This window comes from Dermacentor andersoni, chromosome 8, assembly GCF_023375885.2.
Source record: "Dermacentor andersoni chromosome 8, qqDerAnde1_hic_scaffold, whole genome shotgun sequence".
NCBI classification, from domain to species: Eukaryota; Metazoa; Arthropoda; class Arachnida; order Ixodida; family Ixodidae; genus Dermacentor; species Dermacentor andersoni.
In genome coordinates, this window is record NC_092821.1 from 141597622 (window position 1) to 141619960 (window position 22339).

At 48.4% G+C, this 22339-nt stretch overlaps 1 protein-coding gene across 1 annotated transcript in view; it reads right to left on the reverse strand.

Annotated features, from left to right (window-relative positions):
• Myo10A (unconventional myosin 10A) overlaps positions 1-22339 on the reverse strand; it is a 118412-nt gene that overhangs the window by 82025 nt on the left and 14048 nt on the right. The window contains exons 7-12 of the mRNA XM_072284133.1: positions 20459-20572; positions 18637-18798; positions 6422-6538; positions 5986-6044; positions 5254-5383; positions 3414-3845 (exon numbers count right to left, since the gene is read on the reverse strand). Of these exons, the coding sequence (XP_072140234.1) occupies positions 3414-3845; positions 5254-5383; positions 5986-6044; positions 6422-6538; positions 18637-18798; positions 20459-20572 (1014 nt within the window). The remainder of the gene's footprint in view (positions 1-3413; positions 3846-5253; positions 5384-5985; positions 6045-6421; positions 6539-18636; positions 18799-20458; positions 20573-22339) is intronic.

Sequence of the window (22339 nt, forward strand, 5' to 3'; positions counted from 1 at the left end):
CGGTTAAAACACGGTACCGAGAGACAGTGAAGCGATGAGTCGACGCGGAAGCGAGAGCCCGGGACAGCGGTCAAGAGCCCTCAACTGTGCCGCGCACGCGGTTTCGCCCGAGGGGGTGTGTCACATTACTATAGGAGCATTGCCCTAGATTTTATGGCTGTGTACAGCAGACTCTCGCCTCTTCCTTGGCGCTAATTGGGCAGCAACAGGTCACTGAGGATAAGTCTTATCGGGATATGTCTTATCGGGCACTTGGCCGGGAGTTATTTCAACAAAATCGGTCGTGCGTGCGGCCCTTGAATTTTTGGGCAGTGCCGGTTTAGGTTCACAGGTGTAAAAGGGCTGTCTGGACAAGAATGTGTATGTAAAGGGTGTCCCAATCGTCATGCACCAAGATTTAAAGATATGCAAACGCCACGTAGCTGGACAGAAGCAAGGTAACGTTGTTTGCCATCTCTTGAAGATACTCACAGTATCTTCTTAACTGCACCTAATTACATAATTAGTCTGAATTAATCAACTTCTCATATATTATAATTACATTAGAAGTGTCAATGAGAAAAATGTTACAAACTCCCAATGCAGCTTTCTGTTCCTCAATACGCGCTACATAAAAGCGTTTTTCCGAGCGTGAGAGCAGCCCGCGAATACACGCAAGATAGCGGCTTGACTGACCGCTCGAGGCACATTGCGTGTATTCGCGGGCTTCTTTCACGCACGGAAAAACACTCTTATGTAGCACGTATTGAGGAACAGAAAGCTGCATAGAGAGTTTTTCATATTGCTCTGCAATTTTCTCACTGACACTTTTCATTTAGTTATGATGTTTGAGAAGTTGATTAACTAATTGAGGCTAATTATATAATTAGGTGGAATGAAAAAAACATGAGCATCTCCAAGTGACGGCAAATAACATTACCTTGGTTCTGTCCAGCTACGTGGCATTTGCATATCTTTAAACTCTGGCTAAAGTTAGCTGGGACATCCCGTATACTAATCGTAACTATTCAAACCCCTCCCGCTATTTCTCACATTTTCTTCCTATTGAGCAGAGTAGCGCGCTATATTATTTTTAATTAGATTAACATTCTTAGCTCGTGTTCACTCACCCTGCATGTATCGATCAAGCCTCTTTACGCCCATCTTCGATTAAAAAATAGCCCTACAGAACTCTATCCGAGTGGTGCGTGCGGTGTTTGTGCAGTGGGTCCGGCGGACCAATGTCACATCATGTGGGACTGTGCCAGGTTCCCGACCGAAGCTACCTCCAGGACATACCCGCCCTAACTTCAAGGTGCAGTGCAGTCTGCAGGCAAGGACACTCAACTATGGGCCGTCCAGCAGGCCCGGGGTGCGCTCGAAAAGCACAAGCCTCACGACCCACCACAAACGGGCCGAACTGGGGTAGTGCAGAGTAGGGCCTAACCCTGGGTCGACGCTTGTCCAACGTCACGACTCGTTAAACCGTCGGCTGCCGGCATATTAATAAGGCTATTCCTATCCTATATTATCCTATTCCTAAAATTTCTCCGGTGCGGCGGATTGAGCCCGCGTCACGCTTTTTTTCCTCGAGCACGTCAGCCTAACGCTTTAGCACGGCACCGCAAATATCTTCGGGCGGCGAGTGATTAAAGGCTAAACCCCATGAGCGCGATTTTGTGGGCGACAGCGACGAGCGACGGCTTCGAGCGACGGATCGGACCGTCGCGTGAACAGATCGCTCGGTCTTGTCGCGCGATCGCTCGGTTCTGCAAATCTAGAATTCGTCGCTCGTCGCCCGGAAGTGCTATGAGCGACTAGCCAATAGCGCGAAGCCGGAACTGAATGTACATAACTCAAGTACTTCCGATTGCCGCAGGGAACGAGCAAACGATTGCATTTTTTTACGTGCTAGGATAAGGACCTACTGCCAGAATTTCATAAATACTTTATGCTGCTTTTACAGTAATACCCGTGTCACACGGGCACATTTGGAAGGCCTTCCAGTCAACGGCCTTTGCAACGCCACAACTCTATTGACTCAAAGGAGTTGTCGCGCTGCTACACGGCACTTTTGAAAGGCCGTTGAGTATGGCACGGTCGCCTCGATCACGCGCGCACGGCGGGGCTTGAGCCCCGCCGTGCGCGCGTGATCGAGGCGGCCGTGAGTATGGTTGAGTGGTTCAGGCGTTTCTCGCAAAATTGTTTGGCGCTGCGGATCTTTATTTTCGTTTTCATGTCACGAAAAGTTAAACAAGATATAAAACCATTTCAAAGCATTATAATTTCTTTCATGCTTGTTTAAACATTAAAAAAAATGTTTATACATTGCCATACATATGTGTTTAGTTTTTAAGTTGTTGAGTAGCGAAACTGCGGCAACGTTTGCGCCGCTCGATGCGGCTGCTGTTTTGGTGTGTGTTCGCACATGTCAGGTGGCAAAAACACTTTATTGAATAATGAATAACACTCATATATATTATTTTTAGAGCATTTTGTTTGATTTGTTCTTTCTAACTGTGAGTACGAGCACACTGTGAACTAGAGGGCATGTTCGCGCTGTTTCCGCTTCCGTTGCTCAAAGGCCATCGAGACTTCGATAGAGTTGTAGGGTGCTCCGTTGACTCGATAGACTATTGACTCGGCGGCCTTCGAAACCGCCCGTGTAGCAGCTCGAAATTGACCTTTGAGTCAACTGACTATCGGTTGGAAGGCCTTCCAAACGCCCGTGTGACACGGGTATAAAACGCATCAACTTAAGTTAATAAAGCACGCGTCACGCTAGTTTCGGCGCCCATATTGCTGCCCTCATACCGGCAACACTGGGGAGGCGTCGCTTGAAGTCGTCGCTCGCATGGGGTACGACTTGTAGGCGACGAGCGAACGCGACAGCTATCTCCATCGCGTCGCTTGTCGCTGTCGCGTGTAAGATCGCTTGCATGGGGTTTATACTTAGTGCTCAGCCGCACGGGCGCGCCAGCGGCGCAGTCTCGGAGGCCACGCAATCTCCGAAGGGGACTTCGAGCACGCGCCGCCAGCTAGCGTAGCGAGTCCAGAGGGAAGCGAGAGATAGGAGCCGGGCTGCAGCACGCGGCTCATCCATGACGCGTTTCGGCGGGACCTTGCGGTGTGTTGGTACATTGCCTGAGCGCTAATTGCATTAGCGCCGACAGTCACCGTGAGATGGACTCTGCTGGAATTTGCCGGGCCGAACAGAAGGCCGTTCAACGGTAACCGGGTGCACAGACGGACACATCTTCATATACTTCAATTCATACGCCATACGCCTGCGCGAAGGTCTCGAGGCCCTATCTAACTGCAATGACTTGCATAGTGTCTTACTAGCAAACTCTACAAATAGTATATTCGGACTATCAGAAGCGGGCCCAGACAGCGCTGACAAAGCGGGGCGAGCAGACGGCCGGCCAACTCACGGGCAGCTTGGACGAGATGAGCAGCTGCACCACGTCGGGTCTCAGGGTGTCCCTGTTCTTGTCCAGGAACCCTTCGACCGAGTACCACACGTGACCCGCGTAGTGGCGCACGCCGAATTCGAGCGACGACATGCGCGGCCGCGAGTACAGCTCGTCCAGGGCGTGGTTGTAGTGGCACTTGTCCAGGAACGAGGCGTCCGTGGCCTTGGGGAAGTTGGACTCGTCGTCCAGCAGCGCGAGCAGCCCCAGCGGCCGCTTGGCGATCAGCTGCAGCGCCCCCTGGTTGTCGCAGTGGCTCAGCGGTTGCCAGCTGAGGCGCTCGCGGCTGTACTCGGCCTGCTCGAGCTTGAACACCTGCCGGATCTGGAACTGCTGCAGCGCCTCGTTGGCGTAGTTGATGCACAGCTGCTCGAGGCTGTTCTCCTTCAGGTCCTGTCGGGATCGGGATGGTTGGACAAGCGGAACGAATGAATGAACGCTTTCTTTGGAAGAAATATGAAACAGTTGAGAGAGAGGGACAGGAAGCAAGGAGACGAAAGGCAGGGAGGTCAACCGGACAAGCGTCCGGTTTGCTACCCAAAACTGGCGGTAAGGAAAAGGGAACGGTTGAGTATATATGATATGGGCCATTAGCATCACTGATAGCCAGGGGCTCACGCGATTTGTGAACAAGTTGCCCGTTCCTGGCTGACGCATCGGGCGGTCCGCAATGCCCGAGGCAATTGCGATAAGTTCGCGAAACTGAAGACCACGGAAGGGAAGAGACAGAAAGAGAGGCATTCTTTCGTGGGTTCCATGAATGTTTGTCTGGGCGTACGTCTATCATGCGACTCCAGGTGACATCGGCGATGCATGAAGTGAACCCACGCGTTCAGAGTGCACACATACACACAAGATGTACAAGTGGCAGGCGCAAGTATACACGGTAGCAAGCATCTTGATCGCCTGGTTGAAGTTCCCACAAAGGAAGACTAACGCGCCTTCATTGATCTCAAAACACCAGCAGGTCTGCTCTAGGGTCCAAGGATAGTCCCTGGCCAAATATTTGCAGGAAGAACTGAGAGAATTCAGAGACATGACGGTCACTGCCTACTCGCGATAAAGTGAGACAGCTGAACTCCAAGAAACTCAACGTACGTGCTGTATTCGATGCCTAAAAGCTCTGATTTAAGTGCTGGAAACCCAACGTAGAGCCAATGCTAGTTGTTTTGATATGCTGGAGGGAGTTTTCAGCTTTAGAGAGTTCAGCAAATCGTTTGCTAATTAAGTAATTATCGTACTAATGAATTTACTCAATTGTAACTTCAATGTGCTTTTTCGTACAGATATACTATCCAGGGCGAGAAATAAATGTGAACAACCTGTTTTGATTTCATCTGGAATGGTGTTTCGGCTTAGGGGAGTTAATATCGCGAGAGGTCCCCGTAATTATGCAAGTTGTAGCGCGCAATTAAGGGGGACGAAGAACATGTGCCTTGCCATCTGTCCGCCTCGTTCGCGCGCTACGACACCTCACATCACGAAATGCCAACAAACCCAAACCTTCCTTCTTACGACTTGCCTATCGCCACTGACGTTTATTTAGACGCCCTAACAAAAGTCTACAGTCTTCTTCTTTCAGGTTCATAAGTTACCTATAGACAGCTTGCCGAGATTAGTCATGCTTGTCACAAGTCATGCACTGCCCCTACACTGAACATCATCATATCTGCAACTTAGTGTTATACGTCTTGTTCAGTGCACTGTCTTTAGCCACAATTTTGGTATGACGGGTTCTTCAGCAGCCAAAAGTTGCAATTTTGTCGCAGTTGACGAAAAATGCAACGTACTGTATACCGACCTCAAAGCCGAATATGTCCAAGATGGCGATGGCCGTGGTCCTCGCTGTCTCCCGCTGGCAGACGGCTTGGTTGACGCGCCACACCAGCCACGAAAAGAGGCCCGAGTACAGGGCTTTCGCCACGGCGTCCCTGCGATCAAGCGAAAAATGTGTGGGGGGGGGGCGAGGCTGAGTGACCGATCCGAGTGAACAGCGCGGTAGGGTGCATGATATCAGGCTAATTGGCGTTCCATCTCGTCAAACAGCGCGAAAACGGACAAAAGACGCAAACGAGCGCTAAAAATGTCAAGCTCTGGACCAGCGTTAAAGCCACGCTTGTCCACGTCTCCTTTCAGACTGCGTCCTCTGTCCGTTTTGGCGCTGCTTAACAAGGTCCGAGTAAAAGCAGGAGACACGGCGTCCGATCTTAAACGCTCTTCTAAGCTCTTCCCTCCCCGAGTTCCTCTACCACGTGACCGGCTACACACACACACACACACACACACGCACGCACGCACACACACACACACACACACGCACGCACGCACACACACACACACACACACACACGCACACACACACACACACACACACACACACACACACACGCACACACGCACGCACGCACACAGACACGCACACACACACACACGCACACACACACACACACTCGTTTTCCCACTTTGACACTCCTAATGCGAACGCATTAAAAAAATACATGCCATTCTCAGGACGTCTCTGCATCAAGCTTACCTCGCGTCGAGGGCCTGGTCGATGTTCAACGGAGTCGTCAGGCGCTCGCCTCGGGCTTCCTATACAGAGCAAGAAACGCAACGACAAGCCAAGTGTGACGTAGGGGAACATTGCGTACACAGATGTACGCCCTTTGAGGTGTATATTTGCCACACAAGAATAATCGTCCTCTGTCTTGCTGCGTTTCCTTTCTTGAAAACGCTGCGTTCGCTACGTTCCTGTCGAGAATGCTCTGCCATGGTGATAACGCGCATACCGCTCGTGACTTGGAAGTATTGAGCTCGCAGCGCTAAAGAAAGGAAATGCGGACAAGACAGATGACGATTATTGTTGTGGGACAAGATACGACCCAAAGGGGTGTAAATTTGTTGAAGATTGTACGTCTACGATGGCGGCTAGGCACCGCGCTACGATCGCCCAAGAGTAGCGCACAAACCGTGGTCTTGGTGGTGAGCGCGCTCAGGATGCCGTCCTCCGCGAGTTGCAGCAGGTGCGACGCCCAGCGGACCTCCGCCTCGCTTCCCACCTGAACTCCCTCCTGACCGTGCTTGAGCTGCGAGAAACGAGATGGAGCGTGAGCATCAGCCCACGCTTCCGATCATTGCCCAGAGGCCACGAGATCATCCACTAATGTTTCTATACTAAATTTCGCACACATGCTCTGGCGATGCCCCTCGTTACAGGGACCCAATCGCATCACGGAGGAAGAATGGAGCTCTGCCATCCAGAGCTCAGAACTTTCACGTCAAACTTGGACTGTCCAGAGAGCCCACGATGCGGCGGTTAGGCTCGGCCTATCAGTCCCCACGTGGGAGCGGCCCGCAGCTCTGCCCTAGGGCAAAGCTTCTCAGGACCTTGTAATTAAAGTTCTTTGTCTGTATGTCTATAAGAGGGTGGCAGATTATTGTGCTATAGTTGGTAATCCACTGTTGCTGTTGCAAAGGCGCATACAGCGCGAAGCAGGGAAAAAAAGCGCTCGTGTTCGTCTGTCGTCGTCGTCCTGTATCACATACTATCCCTTTGCCACAGCGTCGGTTGGCTGACTCGAGCCGCCAAGGCGCAAAGCCGACGGTTCCTTTTTTGGCGTCCATCGAATCTTCACTGCGGAATGACTCAAGCGGTGCCTTGATCGCTATACACTCTTCGCAACAACAATGCACTTGTTATAGTTTGTCGTCGTACCCTGCTTACCAGCTACAGTGACAACTGTTTCAAGGCTAATGCCCGATTACGAAAGTTCGACAATGGGTCAGTATGGCTCTTTGAGGTAAATTAGCAGAGAATCAAGAGCACAAATGTTTCGGGATGAGCACTAACAGTTTATTATTATTATTATTATTATTATTATTATTATTATTATTATTATTATTATTATTATTATTATTATTATTCAGCGGCTCAGTGGCGAAGTTCGGCTTACAGTTCAAGAAAGGGACGTCATGAGCAGGGTGTCAAACCGAACCGGAACCGAACCGTTATTTTTCCGCCATCTTGGAACCGAACCCAAACAAGAACGCATTGGAGAAACCGTTCCGACCCGGTTCGACAAAGGGTTCCGAAGGCACTGCTGTGGAATCTCTCCTATAGGACACGTCAGTGGAGAAACGTTGGACAAAGGCTCAAAGCCGCCCATATACCGGAAATGATTCCCGCGCTCTACCAAGCAAGACTCGAGCACTTAACATGAGATAAGCTCAACTCAGGTGTGACACTCGCTATGCGGTTAATTTTTTGCGCAACTAAAGCTGCCCTTTATAAGATGAAAAGAAAATCTGAGCTCTTTGCACGTTCTCGCGCATCTAGCTCCAGCAAAGGGACCCGAAGAGTTTTCAACCTTCTGTGCTGTTTGACATACGCATTACGTTCTGATGCTGTACGCATCATGACGTGATGCGTACAGCATCAAATCACAATGGCCGGCAGTTGTAATCCAACAAGTTACTCGAAAACTGCAGCGTTGACACCTGACATTATTTGCGGTGCCACTCGCCGTCAGAAGTGACGCGACAATGCATCACATGACAATGACGGCGAAAGAAAGAGGGAAAGAAAAGAGAAAAAAAAAACGTCCCGCTCAATCTATAGACTAGACGCGTATACAATAGGGAAGTAAGTATATTTATTTAGAACCCGAACGAATTTGCAAGCGAACTGGGAAAGGAAGGCTTCGCGGCGAACCTCCTCCTTCCGGTGGCACGCCCTCTCCCTCTACCTCCCGACCTCATCAGTGACGTCATGGAGGCCTTGTTTTGTTTGTGAATTATTTCCAGTTGAACGTCCATCAACCGCCAGTGGTGGAAGCGGCGCTGCCGCCGCGCATGGGCATGGGACCGAGTGTCCCTAGGGAAGTATAGGGAGTTTCTGTGCCCCGGTTGTACCGCCTTCATGATGGGTTTAGGTTGAACATGTCTTTAAGCGGGGCTCCCTTCGCCTCAGTACAAATGCCACCGTCGTTTTAGCACAGAGCACGTGGCCTAGACGTACAGTCATGCAAGACTGCATAAAATTTAGTCGCAGATGACGTCACAAACGGCGAGTTTATATCGCTTTACGCCCCTTTTCTCCCACCAGTGTTTACGGAGAACCGAACAATCGGCACGCCGCATAGAGTCACGCGTTGAAGGGCCGTAATGCAAATTGTGCCGTTGCTGTCGTCGTCGTCTTGCTACTCTCGTAGCACCACACACAACTGCTTGCATTACGCGAACACGGCAGGCCCATCGACTAAGGCATTGCGGAAACCTATACTATGCTAGATATAGCCAGCTATCAAGGAAATGCTTCGAATAACAGCCATTCCCGCTTTTCTGGGAATGATGTATATATATATATATATATATATATATATATATAGAGAGAGAGAGAGAGAGAGAGAGAGAGAGAGAGAGAGAGATGGAAATGTCACACACATATATGTATATATATGGCATTTCTTTATTTTTAAATCTTGGTGCATTGGTTCATGATAGTTGGGAACCTTGCATATATATATATATATATATATATATATATATATATATATATATATATATATATATATATATATATATATATATATATATATATATATAATCTGAGCGAAAGATAGTCTATCTCTAACCTTACGTGAGGCGGACCGATTTGCGTACTGCATCTCGAAAGTTCATGCGGTGAGTTAGGGAAAAAAAATTGGCAGTGGCTTAGCTCGGCTATGCCCGGATATACGTATCGAAAGCTAAGGCATAGCATGGTTAGCCTCGGTTAACCTTGATTTCAAGTCGAGGTTAATCTGGTTGTCTAGCTATGTTGCGGCGTTTAGCCAGTCGTTCGGCGCGCTGTTCGTCTGTTTCCTGGGCGATTCGTTTCCTCTTCATCTCGTTCCGATGTCGATTCCAGGCCTCCTCCTGCTTATCAGAATTATCGCCGTCCATACTGCCGCCTCAACTGTGGTTGCGGCGCACGCGAGCTCTCGTTTTCAATCCTCCGACATGTTATCAGGCATGCGACGCAGCTGGCGAAGCGAGCGGAGGCGAACGCAACGACGAGGAACGCGGTGTGACGTCATGTGCCTCCTGGGAGCACGGCCACGGCGAAATCGCAAGTTCGCGGCCAGTAAAGCTTTCGCTCTAAAAAACGGTTGACGGCAGCAGGGGCAGTGGCAGCAAGAGCAGAAACGGAAAAGAAAGAAACTAGAAAGCAAGAAAGCAAGCAATTTGCTGCCTCTCTGTAATAAGTGCAAAAGATCACGATTTGGGCAACAAATTCAAGCTTTTCAAAAAAACATTTTAAGCATTCAGTGTATTTAGATAAAGGACTTACATTTTGGACCAAATTCTTTTGCGTGCTTTCATAATTATGAAGGCTGCGACGTATTCTGAAAATTACATTCAAATATATCACTGAGCAAAGCAGTCCGCGGACGATGTTTGCTTGAGATAACATGCACGCATATGATGCAAGACCCCTGGCTCCAATGGCGCTCGCATGCGCGGACTTTTGAGCATACGCTCCTTGAATATCTGACTCTGCCTAGGCAGTACGGTCAGGCCCCGAACACTCTCAAGTTGCAGCGATTGCCACAGAGGGCGAAAAATCAACCGCGGCGCATTCCAGCATAAGCGCGCAAGTGGAGCTATACGGTAATTTTGTCGCATACTTTAATTTGTATTTTTTTCTGCTAGGGGCTCCCAACGCGGATAAATTTTTGATGTATAAATGTACACATAGCAACCGTCAAACATAGTTAACGTGTAGTTTTTTTGCAGAATAAGCAGACAGTTGTATTTATTGGACTTACGTTATTAAACCCTGTGCTTTATTACTTGATTAAAGGTTTCGAGACCCCGCTGACGTGTGATAAGCAGCAGCCCACCGGTATCGATTGCAGTCCGTGCCGTTTATCGATTCAAATTGTACGGCGGCTTTATTTGCGAACGGGGTGGTCGTTTCCTTTGTGCAGCATCACGCCGGTTCGTTTTACTTAGACCACAATAATATCTCAGCCAGTTAATGCGTCCAACATTCGATAGCCGCTACGAGGCGAACGTGTTTAAAGACGGTGAATTTCATCAGCTGCGACCTTTCACTGGCATTATGGCTACATACACGGCTTCCGTCGTCAATGAACCGCCGCCTCTGGCAGCGTAATAATGCGTCGCTTGAAGAAAATATCCTAGCTAGCGTGAAAACTCGTCGCTGGAACCGAGCACAGTCTGTCTGGAAACTACCCAAGAAAGCGGATTAACCTTGCAGCCTCTGGGTGTGTGCACCGGTGAGTATAAAAAACCCTGTTTCGCATTAACAACTACGAATGTCTTCGGTTGCGAGGCGGACAAAAAACAGATTCCTGTAGTCATTTTTTTTTCAATGTGAAAATTGTAATAACGTTATTGCTCTTCAAAGGCAATTCAAACAAGGCTCTAGTTATTTTGTCACGTCGCTAAAATTCCTAACACGGAGTACAGTGTAAAAAATAAATAGTTTTGGCTGTGTCTGCATGAATGATCCCTGTGATAAATTAACTGCACATTAGTGCAAATGTACTTCCGGTGATACAGTTGGATTAATAGCATTTGATACAAAATAGAATTACTGTGTTTATACCTAGTATCTGGCCAAAGATTTAGTCGCGGCTTCACTAAGCACAGCCCACACAAGGACACCACTGAAAGAAATGCAAACTCAAAACAGTGTTGTGTGTGTGTGTGTGTGTGTATGCTTTTCTGCCATGGAGCGTTTTGGGCACTGTTCTTAGTCATACATGAATCACAAACTCACCCACATTTCCACCATAGTAATTGAGGTTCTTTCTGCTTTTGCCTCCAGCCTCCAAGGCGCTGCTCATGTTTGATCACCCCTTTGGACTCTATTGTCTCTGGACGTAGAAGTCAACAGTGAATGTGTCACCACACAGCCAGAATCCTCGCAAGCTATGCTTCTGAACACTTCAACTAAAACCGTGATTTGTTCATTTATTTGACTAACTTTTGCTTCACGCTTTTCTGCTTGCATGTTTGTCATGGTTTCATCATTTCTCTTTTCAAGAATATGGACAGAAGAGACGTTACTGGTCTGCAAGCTGCCCACGCCAAGCCATAAGAAGCTCAGCGTTCACTATAATGACAACAGGTCCTCTTGAACTACGCGCTCACCATGAAATGGTTGCAAGTTCGCCAGATAGTGGGCCGTGAGCCTTATCAGGAAAGAAGCAGTCTACAGTTTTGTATCGTACCCAGGAGGAATGCTAAAATTTGACATAGAAGCTTACTTGCTTTTAATGGCGTTTTTTGGCAGTTGAAGAAGAACATGTTGAGTCCCAACTTGTTTCTTTTCTCGTCATGTAGCAAGCTCCTACTTGGTAATGCACGAACTCTGTCATCTGCTATTTGCAAATCAGATCGACGGGCATTACCACCAAGTATCACATGCTCCCTCATAGCGTTAATTTGTTACATGTAACATGTATCCCTGCCTTTCCCCCTTCTGTTTCTCTCTTTCTCTCTCTCTCGCAACAACAATGCACTTGTTAGTTTGTCGTCGTACCCTGCTCACCAGCTACAGTGACAACTGTTTCAAGGTTAATGTCCGATTACAAAATTTCTACAGTGGGTCAGTGTGACTCTTTGAGGTAACTCAGCATAGAATCAAGAGCATAAATATTTCGGGATGAGGACCAAAAGTTTATTATTATTATTATTATTATTATTATTATTATTATTATTATTATTATTCAGCGGCTCAGTGCCGGAGTTCGGCCGACAGTTTGAGGAACACGCGTCATGAGAAGGGTGTCAAACCAAGCCGGAACTGAACCTAACGGTTATTTTTCCGCCATTTTGGAACCGAACCCAAACATGAACGCATTGGAGAACCCGTTCCGACCCGGTTCGACAAAGGGTTCCGAAGGCACTCCTGTGGAGTCTCTCATACGACACGTCAGAGGGAGACGTTGGACAAAGATGTTTGCTAGAAATGGTTCCTGCGCTCTACCAAGTAAGACTCAAGTAACACGAGATAAGCTCAACTCAGGTGTGAACCCGTTATGCGGTTAATTTTTTGTGCAACCAAAGCTGCCCTTAATTCCATGAAAAAAATCTGAGCGCATTGCATGTTCCCGCGCATCTTCCTCAACCAAAGAGACCCGAACAATTCTGTTCAACCTTCTGTGCTGTTTTGATGCTGTACGCATCCCATCCTGTAGACATCATGATTTGATGCGTACAGTTCCAAATCACAATGGCTGGCAGTTGTAATCCAACAACTTACTCGAAAATGACAACGTTGCCAGACCTGACGTTATTTCCGGTGCTACTCGCCGTTAGAAGTGAAGCGACAATGCATCACACGACAACGACGGTGAAAGAAAGAGGGAAGGAAAAGAAAAAAAATGAAACGTCCCGTTGAATCTATAGACTAGACACGTACACGATGAGGAAGTAAATATATTTATTTAGAACCCGAACGAATTTGCAAGCGCAGTGGGAAAGGAGGGCTTCACGGTGAGCCTCTTCCTTCCAGCGGGGCGCCCTCTCCCTCGACCTTCTGACCTCATCAGTGACGTCGTGGAGGTATTGTTTTTGTTTGTGAATTATATCCAGTTGGATGTCCGGCAACCGCCAGTGGTGGAAGCGGCGCTGCCACCGCACATCGGCATGGGACCGAATGTCCCTAGGGATGTATAGGGAGTTTCGCGCCCCGGTTGTACCGCCTTCATGATGGGTTTAGGTTGAACATGTCTTTAAGCGGCGCTCCTTCGCCCCAGTACAAATGCGAACGTCGTTTCAGCACAGACCACGTGGCCTAGACATATAGTCATGCAAGCCTACATAACATTTAGTCGCAGATGACGTCACAAACGGCGCGTTTATATCGCTTTACGCCTCCCCCCCCCCCCCCACCTCAGTGACCACAGTGTCTACGGAGAACCGAAGAATCGGCATGTCGTATAGAGTCGCGCATCGAAGGGCCGGAATGCAAATCATGCCGTTGCCGTCGTACGATCGTTGTTAGCGTCGTCGTCATCGTCGTCTTGCTACTCTCGTCGCACCACACACGCATGCTCGCGTCGCGCACACAGAACTGCTTGCCTTACGCGAACACGGCAGCTCCATCGACTAAGGCTTTGCGGAAACCTATGCTATGCTAGATATAGCCAGCTACCAAGGAAATGCTTCGAATAACAACTATTCCCGCTTTCCGTGGAATCTGACATATATACATATATTTGTTGTTGCTCTACTTATTGTATTTGCTAATGTCCTAGTTATTTTCCATGTTGCGCGAACATTCCTTTCATTGTACTGATGTTTTTTTTTTTTCCCGATTGCACACTACTATGTTACCGTACTGCCACCCTTCTTACACAATGCCTTCTCGAAAGCCGGTAAGGTACATGTAAATAAATAAATGTGACATTACCATCTCACTCTCTCTCTCTCTCTCTCTCTCTCTCTCTATATATATATATATATATATATATATATATATATATATATATATATATATATATTATCTGAGCGAAAGATAGGTGATCTCTACCGTTACGTGAGGCGGACCGATGTGCGTGCTGCATCTCGAAAGTTCATGCGGTGAGTTAGGGAAAACAAAGTGAGCACTCAAACAGACTCAGACAGGAATAAAAATGCGGTTGATGGCAGCAGGGGCAGTGGCAGCAAGAGCAGAAACGGAAAAGAAAGAAGGAAACAAGAAAGCAATCAATTTGCACCGTCTCTATATTAAGTGCAAATGATCACGATTTTGACAACAAATCTAGGCTTTTCGAAAATTTTTTTTAAGCTTTCACTGTGTTTAGATAAAGCACTTACATCCTGCACCAAACTCTTTTACTTGCTTTCATGATTGGGAAGGCGGCGACGTATTCTGAAAATTACACTAAAATATATCATTGAGCAAAGCAGTCTGACAATGGTGTTTGTTTGACATAACATGCACGCATATGATGCTAGACCTTGGCTCCAATGACATTACTGCGGTCCTGGTGCTCCTTGAATATCTGACTAGGCGGTCCGGTGAACCTTCTTAGCGCGTCTTGTATGTGTGTGACCCTAGGCGTACCGAAACTGCTGAAAGGGGTCGATATTGTTTACGCTTGCACGCTGGCTGCCGGCGCGGTGAAACAGCTGACCCAACGCGCACTGACCGCTGGGTCATTTGGTGATCGCTGTCTAAAGGGACGTCGGACGGACTTTGTCGCGCGTGCGGTGCTGAGTCAGTCATGTCGGATTATAACTTTTTCGCGCCTTACAGCAGTCTACCTTCAAGAAAAAAGAAACATCACTGATTTTCCCGGGGGAGCAATATGGGTCGTAGTAGAGGCCGGGCCTGCTCTCCTGCACTTTTCGGGAGCATTTTCGAGTGGTCCCCTTTGAGGGAAATAAACGCACAGCGCCTTAGCAACCACGGTTGAAAACGCGATTGCCTGATGTCACGCCGTAAGGACGATTGGCTTTGCGTCTCGTCCACGTTAGGTTAGGTTAGCTTAGGTTTAGGTTAGGTTTAAGTTAACTTATGTTACGTTAAATTAGCTTAAAAGGCGTTAGGGCGGCACGGCGTATTCTCACAGCGGTTACGCCGTGCGGATAATTGTCTTTCTGTCTCGGCGTCGTTAGGTTAGGTTAACGTTAGGTTAGGTTAGCATCAAACGCGATAGAGGGGCGCGGCGTATTCTCACAGCGGTTACGCCGTGCGGATTATTGTCTTTCTGTCTCGGCGTCGTTAGGTTAGGTTAACGTTAGGTTAGGTTAGCATCAAACGCGATAGAGGGGCGCGGCGTATTCTCACAGCGGTTACGCCGTGCGGATTATTGTCTTTCTGTCTCGGCGTCGTTAGGTTAGGTTAACGTTAGGTTAGGTTAGCATCAAACGCGATAGAGGGGCGCGGCGTATTCTCACAGCGGTTACGCCGTGCGGATAATTGTCTTTCTGTCTCGGCGTCGTTAGGTTAGGTTAACGTTAGGTTAGGTTAGCATCAAACGCGATAGAGGGGCGCGGCGTATTCTCACAGCGGTTACGCCGTGCGGATTATTGTCTTTCTGTCTCGGCGTCGTTAGGTTAGGTTAACGTTAGGTTAGGTTAGCATCAAACGCGATAGAGGGGCGCGGCGTATTCTCACAGCGGTTACGCCGTGCGGATAATTGTCTTTCTGTCTCGGCGTCGTTAGGTTAGGTTAACGTTAGGTTAGGTTAGCATCAAACGCGATAGAGGGGCGCGGCGTATTCTCACAGCGGTTACGCCGTGCGGATAATTGTCTTTCTGTCTCGGCGTCGTTAGGTTAGGTTAACGTTAGGTTAGGTTAGCATCAAACGCGATAGAGGGGCGCGGCGTATTCTCACAGCGGTTACGCCGTGCGTATAATTGTCTTTCTGTCTCGGCGTCGTTAGGTTAGGTTAACGTTAGGTTAGGTTAGCATCAAACGCGATAGAGGGGCGCGGCGTATTCTCACAGCGGTTACGCCGTGCGGATAATTGTCTTTCTGTCTCGGCGTCGTTAGGTTAGGTTAACGTTAGGTTAGGTTAGCATCAAACGCGATAGAGGGGCGCGGCGTATTCTCACAGCGGTTACGCCGTGCGGATTATTGTCTTTCTGTCTCGGCGTCGTTAGGTTAGGTTAACGTTAGGTTAGGTTAGCATCAAACGCGATAGAGGGGCGCGGCGTATTCTCACAGCGGTTACGCCGTGCGGATAATTGTCTTTCTGTCTCGGCGTCGTTAGGTTAGGTTAACGTTAGGTTAGGTTAGCATCAAACGCGATAGAGGGGCGCGGCGTATTCTCACAGCGGTTACGCCGTGCGGATAATTGTCTTTCTGTCTCGGCGTCGTTAGGTTAGGTTAACGTTAGGTTAGGTTAGCATCAAACGCGATAGAGGGGCGCGGCGTATTCTCACAGCGGTTACGCCGTGCGGATTATTGTCTTTCTGTCTCGGCGTCGTTAGGTTAGGTTAACGTTAGGTTAGGTTAGCATCAAACGCGATAGAGGGGCGCGGCGTATTCTCACAGCGGTTACGCCGTGCGGATTATTGTCTTTCTGTCTCGGCGTCGTTAGGTTAGGTTAACGTTAGGTTAGGTTAGCATCAAACGCGATAGAGGGGCGCGGCGTATTCTCACAGCGGTTACGCCGTGCGGATAATTGTCTTTCTGTCTCGGCGTCGTTAGGTTAGGTTAACGTTAGGTTAGGTTAGCATCAAACGCGATAGAGGGGCGCGGCGTATTCTCACAGCGGTTACGCCGTGCGGATTATTGTCTTTCTGTCTCGGCGTCGTTAGGTTAGGTTAACGTTAGGTTAGGTTAGCATGGAACACGCGCTCACAAACTCCGTAGTGCCTAGGCCTACGGAGTTTGTTCAAGGAGCAGAAGCCCCCACATTTTCTCTCTCGCACCCGCTCTTAACTCGCGCATGCGCGCAAACGTCCGGCGCCTGCGCGAGTGCCACGCCCCGTTGTACTTCTTGGCGGACGCCGTAGGGACGCGTTGCCGGCGCTCGCGTGTCTTGAAAGCGATCTGCGATGTGTTCCGGTAGCTTCGTACGTGCTCTGCTTTCGACGTTTCGTTCGCGTTGAAGCGAGAGATGCGTGAAGGTCAATTCACTTCCTGCTGCCGCGATTCCTAACTCCAGAATTTTGACAGCGAGCTTTCACACTCATCGAGCGAGATGTATTCATGTTTACCTGTGGGCGCGTCACACCGCACTGGTTAGTTTAGTTAAAACACGTTGGCGGACAACTTGGTTTGAATCCATGATGGAATGTGTAAGCGCGACAGAACAAGGACGTAGAAAGAAGCAGGCACGCAAAGACAGCGTTTCTCTGTCTGTCTGTTTCTTTCTACGTCCTGGGTGAGTCACGCTTACATATTCTGTCATTGTTAATTTAGTTAGTAAGCGAATGTTTACAAAATTATACGGCCGATAAAACTACTATCCTTACTTCGTACAGCTATCTAATAATGTGCTGTCGCAATCGGTGCTTAGCGTTTCGGGAGGAACTGCGAATTGTTTATCACCTAGTCTTTTACCTTTACGATAACACTATTCAATTCACTCGCTGATCATTTTTCTCTGTTAGTTTGGTACGTTAGAAAGCCTGTGCACGCATGTTTTTTTTATTTATTTTTTTTACTTTGGTCACGTAGATGTTGCAGCATTCACTGTGTTCTAGGAGTTTTACAAATACGAACACACTGTACTGTGCCATAACACGTGGCCTTTTGTTAAACTCTCTCTTTCGGGCACGAGGGACCCAAAATTCGCCTTTATATGTAAAGGGTTCCGCGTTGTGAAAACTGTTGCTTTGTTCTTCCGCTCTTTTTTTTTTTTTTTGCCTCGGATCGCTTTACGAAAATGCGCTTTGAGCTTTAATTGACTGCGTGTCACGTTCCCTTTGAGTCTAAGGGAAATCAATTCAACGTGAATTTTCCAACGAGCGCTCTCAAAAGATACTTAATTGACTGAAGAGGAGAAGGCGTCAGTTGACCCACACTCGATACGCTTTTAATAGGCTAAAGTTAAGACCACGTCAATTGACTCACACTAAGCTCTCACTGCTTCTACTGTATCTGGTTGCGTCTACTGTAATGGTTGTGTCATTCGACGCTGAGGTGAAGTTACGTATGCTAACGCATGATGCCCTACGTAGGACAGTAACTAATGATGTGCTTAATTTTATGGTTTTGTCAAAGTGTATGACAATGTTGTGTTTATTATGATAGTGCTGTAAAAGTGTATGACCATGTGAACAAAAGGTGTGTGCCTTTGCTGTTGTCTTTGCCAGTATGGGGGCGAATGACTCCCTCAAGCCATCCTTGAATGGCTCTTCTCTTTGCCTCCCAACACATCTATGTGTTGCCGCACATCTTGCCGCACTAATTTATACCATTCTTCATTTTTACCAAGAACCGCCACTGCATGGAACCGCCTTCCCGCCTCCTTAGTCGCCATTTGTGACAGCACCAATTTCAAGCTTGCTGTTCAAAGTGCCTTATAGTTCCTTCATTATTTTTTTATTATTCTCTCGTTCTGCAAATAATGTACTCTACCACTCCTTTCTGTTGTGCCTGCCGGCCTTGAAAGTATGTACAATAAATAAATAAATAAATATGTGATAAACCAATAAAGAATCAATCAATCGATCTCTCGAGGCAAAAAAGTAGCAGAGTTCTCACGGGCTTCCGGTGGAAGTAGACGTTCCCGAGGTGCAGCACGGCGGCCAGGATGCGGAAGATGGCGTCCTGCTCCTCGGAGCTCATGCCGAGCACCTGCATGGCCGAGAGCAGCGACCGGAAGTCCTCGGCGTCGTCCTTGCATGCCATCTCGATGGCGCCACCCTGCAATAAATAAATAAATAAATAAATAAATAAATAAATAAATAAATAAATAAAGCATTCGCGGCGACCGACGCAGGTATCAGAATTGTTCTTCCCTGCGGCGAACGATTCGAGCAACGTTGCCGTGCGCGGCAGGTCGACGTTGGTATTACGGCCATGTCGTGACACTAGGTCAGGTTATACGGCAACACTCCGTTTACGCATTGGTGGCATTATCGAAAGTCCGTGCCCTGCTGACTCGATATCCTCGAGACGCTGTCGTTGCGTGCGTCTAGGTAAGAAAGCTTTAGCATTACGGCACTGCCGTGGACATGCGGAGCGGTGTGCATGCTACCGAACGTACTTGCAGTAGTTTTCCAGATGGAGGGGGAGGGAGGAAAAGAGATAAGAAGAAGGCAGGGAGGTTAACCAGAATCATGTCCGGTTGGCTACCCTACACCGGGGGAAAGGGAAAGGGGAAAACAAAGATAACAGGGAGAAAGAGGAGGGAAGGAAAGAAGGAAATTGCAGTGAGTTCGCTGACATGTGTGGCCTTACAGAAATTGCATTAATAGTTAGAGTTGGTCGCACAAGCCCGTACGCCTAAGGTGAACGCGAGGCAACGCGATCAAGCGCGCGCTAGGGTAAGAGGGGGGGGGGGGGGGGGGGGGCGTGCAGGTGAGCGCACGTCTCCTCCATATAGCCCGGCCGTGGCTGTAAATGGCTGTGCGCGCGTCGGCCGAGTGCGTTCGCGGCCCACGCGCCGTACCTTGGGGGTAATCTACGCAGTGTGGAAAGGCTCAGGGCGAGCCGAGATGGCTGATAGCTTCGTGCGCGCTGCGTTCCCGCGCTCCTAGTGTTGGAGGTCGCGCAAGCTCGAGTTTCCCAGACGGGGTGAAGCGAGAGGAAGCACGAAGCGTTTCCTTTCAGCTGCCGTCGTTCTTCATCGGGCCAGCGTTGCGACAGCCAGCGTTCCTGGTCGTCGAGTAAGATCTGTTCACGTTTGCACGTGCACGCGTCACGTGATGCTTGTTATTTGAATTGGCCACGGTGGCCGCATTTCGATTGGGGGCGAAATGTGAAAACACCCGTGTACTTACATTTAGGTGCCCGTTAAAGAAGAGCAGGTGCTCAAAATTTCCGGAGTTCCCCACTACGGCGTGCCTCATAATCAAATCGTGGTTTTCGCACGTAAAGCCCCATAATTTAATTCAATTATTTGAAGGAGTAAGGGAATCTTTACTGCAATAAGGCCGATAAAAGTACGTGTGTTACTTCGTGTTGTTGTCTAATACTTTGTTATCGCTGTCAGTGCCTACAGCGTTGAGGGCGAAACAATGACTTTTTTAATTCAGAAATTTACGTCTCTCCAAATGATTATAACAACCACTTATTTCTCATAAAAGGTGAACGAATGCGCTCTTCATATTAATTATATTACGGCGGTTGGGCGTTACCTTTAAGAATGGTTTCTACCGCACCTTTCAAACAAGCCGTTTCTCGCACCGCGCCTCCAGTAAGTTGCTGTTCATAATCAACTTGAGTGAACAAAAAAAAAAAAGAAACGGCTGCGTTAACCTTAGGTGCACAGAACTGCACCGATAGTTGGGCGAAAACATCCCTAGGCAGCACGTGGGAGACCATGGCTCAAGAGAGCTACACCTTTAGCAGCAGGAAGTACCTGGTTAAGGTAAAAGTACTTGTCAGCCGTCTGGAGACCGTACTTCTCCTTGTCCTTATCCGAAAGGCCGGCCAGGAGCTCGTAGAAGACGTGGTAGTTGCGCTCCTCGGTGGCCTGCAGCACGGGAAAGGCGGCGAGAACGGTGCGATAAGGCAAGGAGTCAGTTTTATTGCATCATCCCAACACGACATTGCGAAATTGCAACGGGGCGACATTGAGAACATGTCTTTAATTGTTCAAGAAACGGAACTGTATTCTCGAGGCACGAAGTTCCTATGAATACCGGACTTGTAAAGGAGCCGGATAACGTGAAACTATTCGATTGCGATGTTATTCCGAACTACCGATATCAAATTTACTCAATCGCCAACGAAATCCTCGGGTGGTGAGTAGCAGTGTTATTGGAACCGCGCCCAATCAACCGCTCTCCTCGTTTAAAGGCGGTAACTTTTGTTTGCTTTGAAAGCGAATAACATTATTCCTATACCTTGACAGGACATTCTTATCTAATTGGCTCACCAAAGGCCAGGAGCACGCATAAGCGGAGAGGATTTCGGTGGCTCCGACCTAGCGCAGTGAAAGTAGACAGCCGGATGAGGAAGGCGGTGGCGCCGCCTGCGATTGGTCCGATTCCCTTTGCTTCGTTTGCGGCGGTTGATGGAAAGTCGCGGCGGGGTGCAGCGTAAGGTGAAAAATGCCTTTCTAAAATGGTTCCTCAGCGAAGAAGAGTTACCAGAGCGATGTCGTATACGTGCCGAAAGGGCTCAAGAACGTTATACCGCCACACAATATTTCTTTTTTTATTATACGCAGCAAAATACATTCTGCCTGGCAGCACCGAGTTGCCACAGTGCCAACTTTTATTCCGTTCAGAACGGGGCAGTCACCGGCTGTACCGAAAAAAAAAATCAGTTTTGTTCGGAATATTAATGCATATATATTTAGTACATACACGTCGCTTTGGCGTCCTGAGTTGTTGCAGTTTTTTTTCGCACGTCGCCTGACAGCCAGGCGAAGTGGGCGCAGCCCGAAAGATTCCGACCAATAGTGGAGGGCTGATGGCAAAAAGGCGTAGAACCGGTCATATTTCTATTTTTCCTTCGGCTGGGTCTAATCGCGCACAGTCAGTGTGTACACGTCATATGAGATTTTCGTCATATGAGCCGTTTTCGTAATGTCGCGTGACAGAGAGGTGAAGTGGGGCTGGTGACCTGGGGCGCTATAACGTAAAGCTATTCCAAACTTTTCTATTCCAATTCTGCAAGCAGCCCTCCGCCATTGGTCAAAAACTTTTTTGAACCACCCCCACTTTGCCTGTCTGTCACGCGACGTCACGAAAACCGCGATAGCTCCCCATTTGATATGACGTGAACACACTGATTATGCATGATTGGAAAGAACAAAAGAAAAATGGTTGTTTATGATTCGACGCCTTTTGCCCATTAGCGCTCGGCTATTGGTCAAAAGTTTTCGGGCAACAACCACTTCACCTACCTGTCATGCGACGTCACAAAACCGTGAGAACTCACCACGTCAAAGTGACGTGTACGCGTTAAAGATGCATTAATATGCCGAACAGAACTGAGTTTTCTTCTGAATAGGCCCAGGCTGCCCTATTCCGAAAGGAATAAAAGATGGCTGCCACCGATGGCTCAGGCGCTGGCTACTCGAACCAGCCGGAGAGCATGGGTTCATTTGCGTATTATAAACTTTTTGCGTGCCCGTGTAACGTTTTCGAGCACTTTCGGCATGTTTACAACCTCGTTCTGCCAGCTATTCTTTGCTGAGGATCCGTTTTAGCGGCATTCTTAACCTTCCGCTGCATGCCGTCGCGATTTTCGACCAGCCACCGCAAGATAAGTAAGGGAAAGCAGACCAATC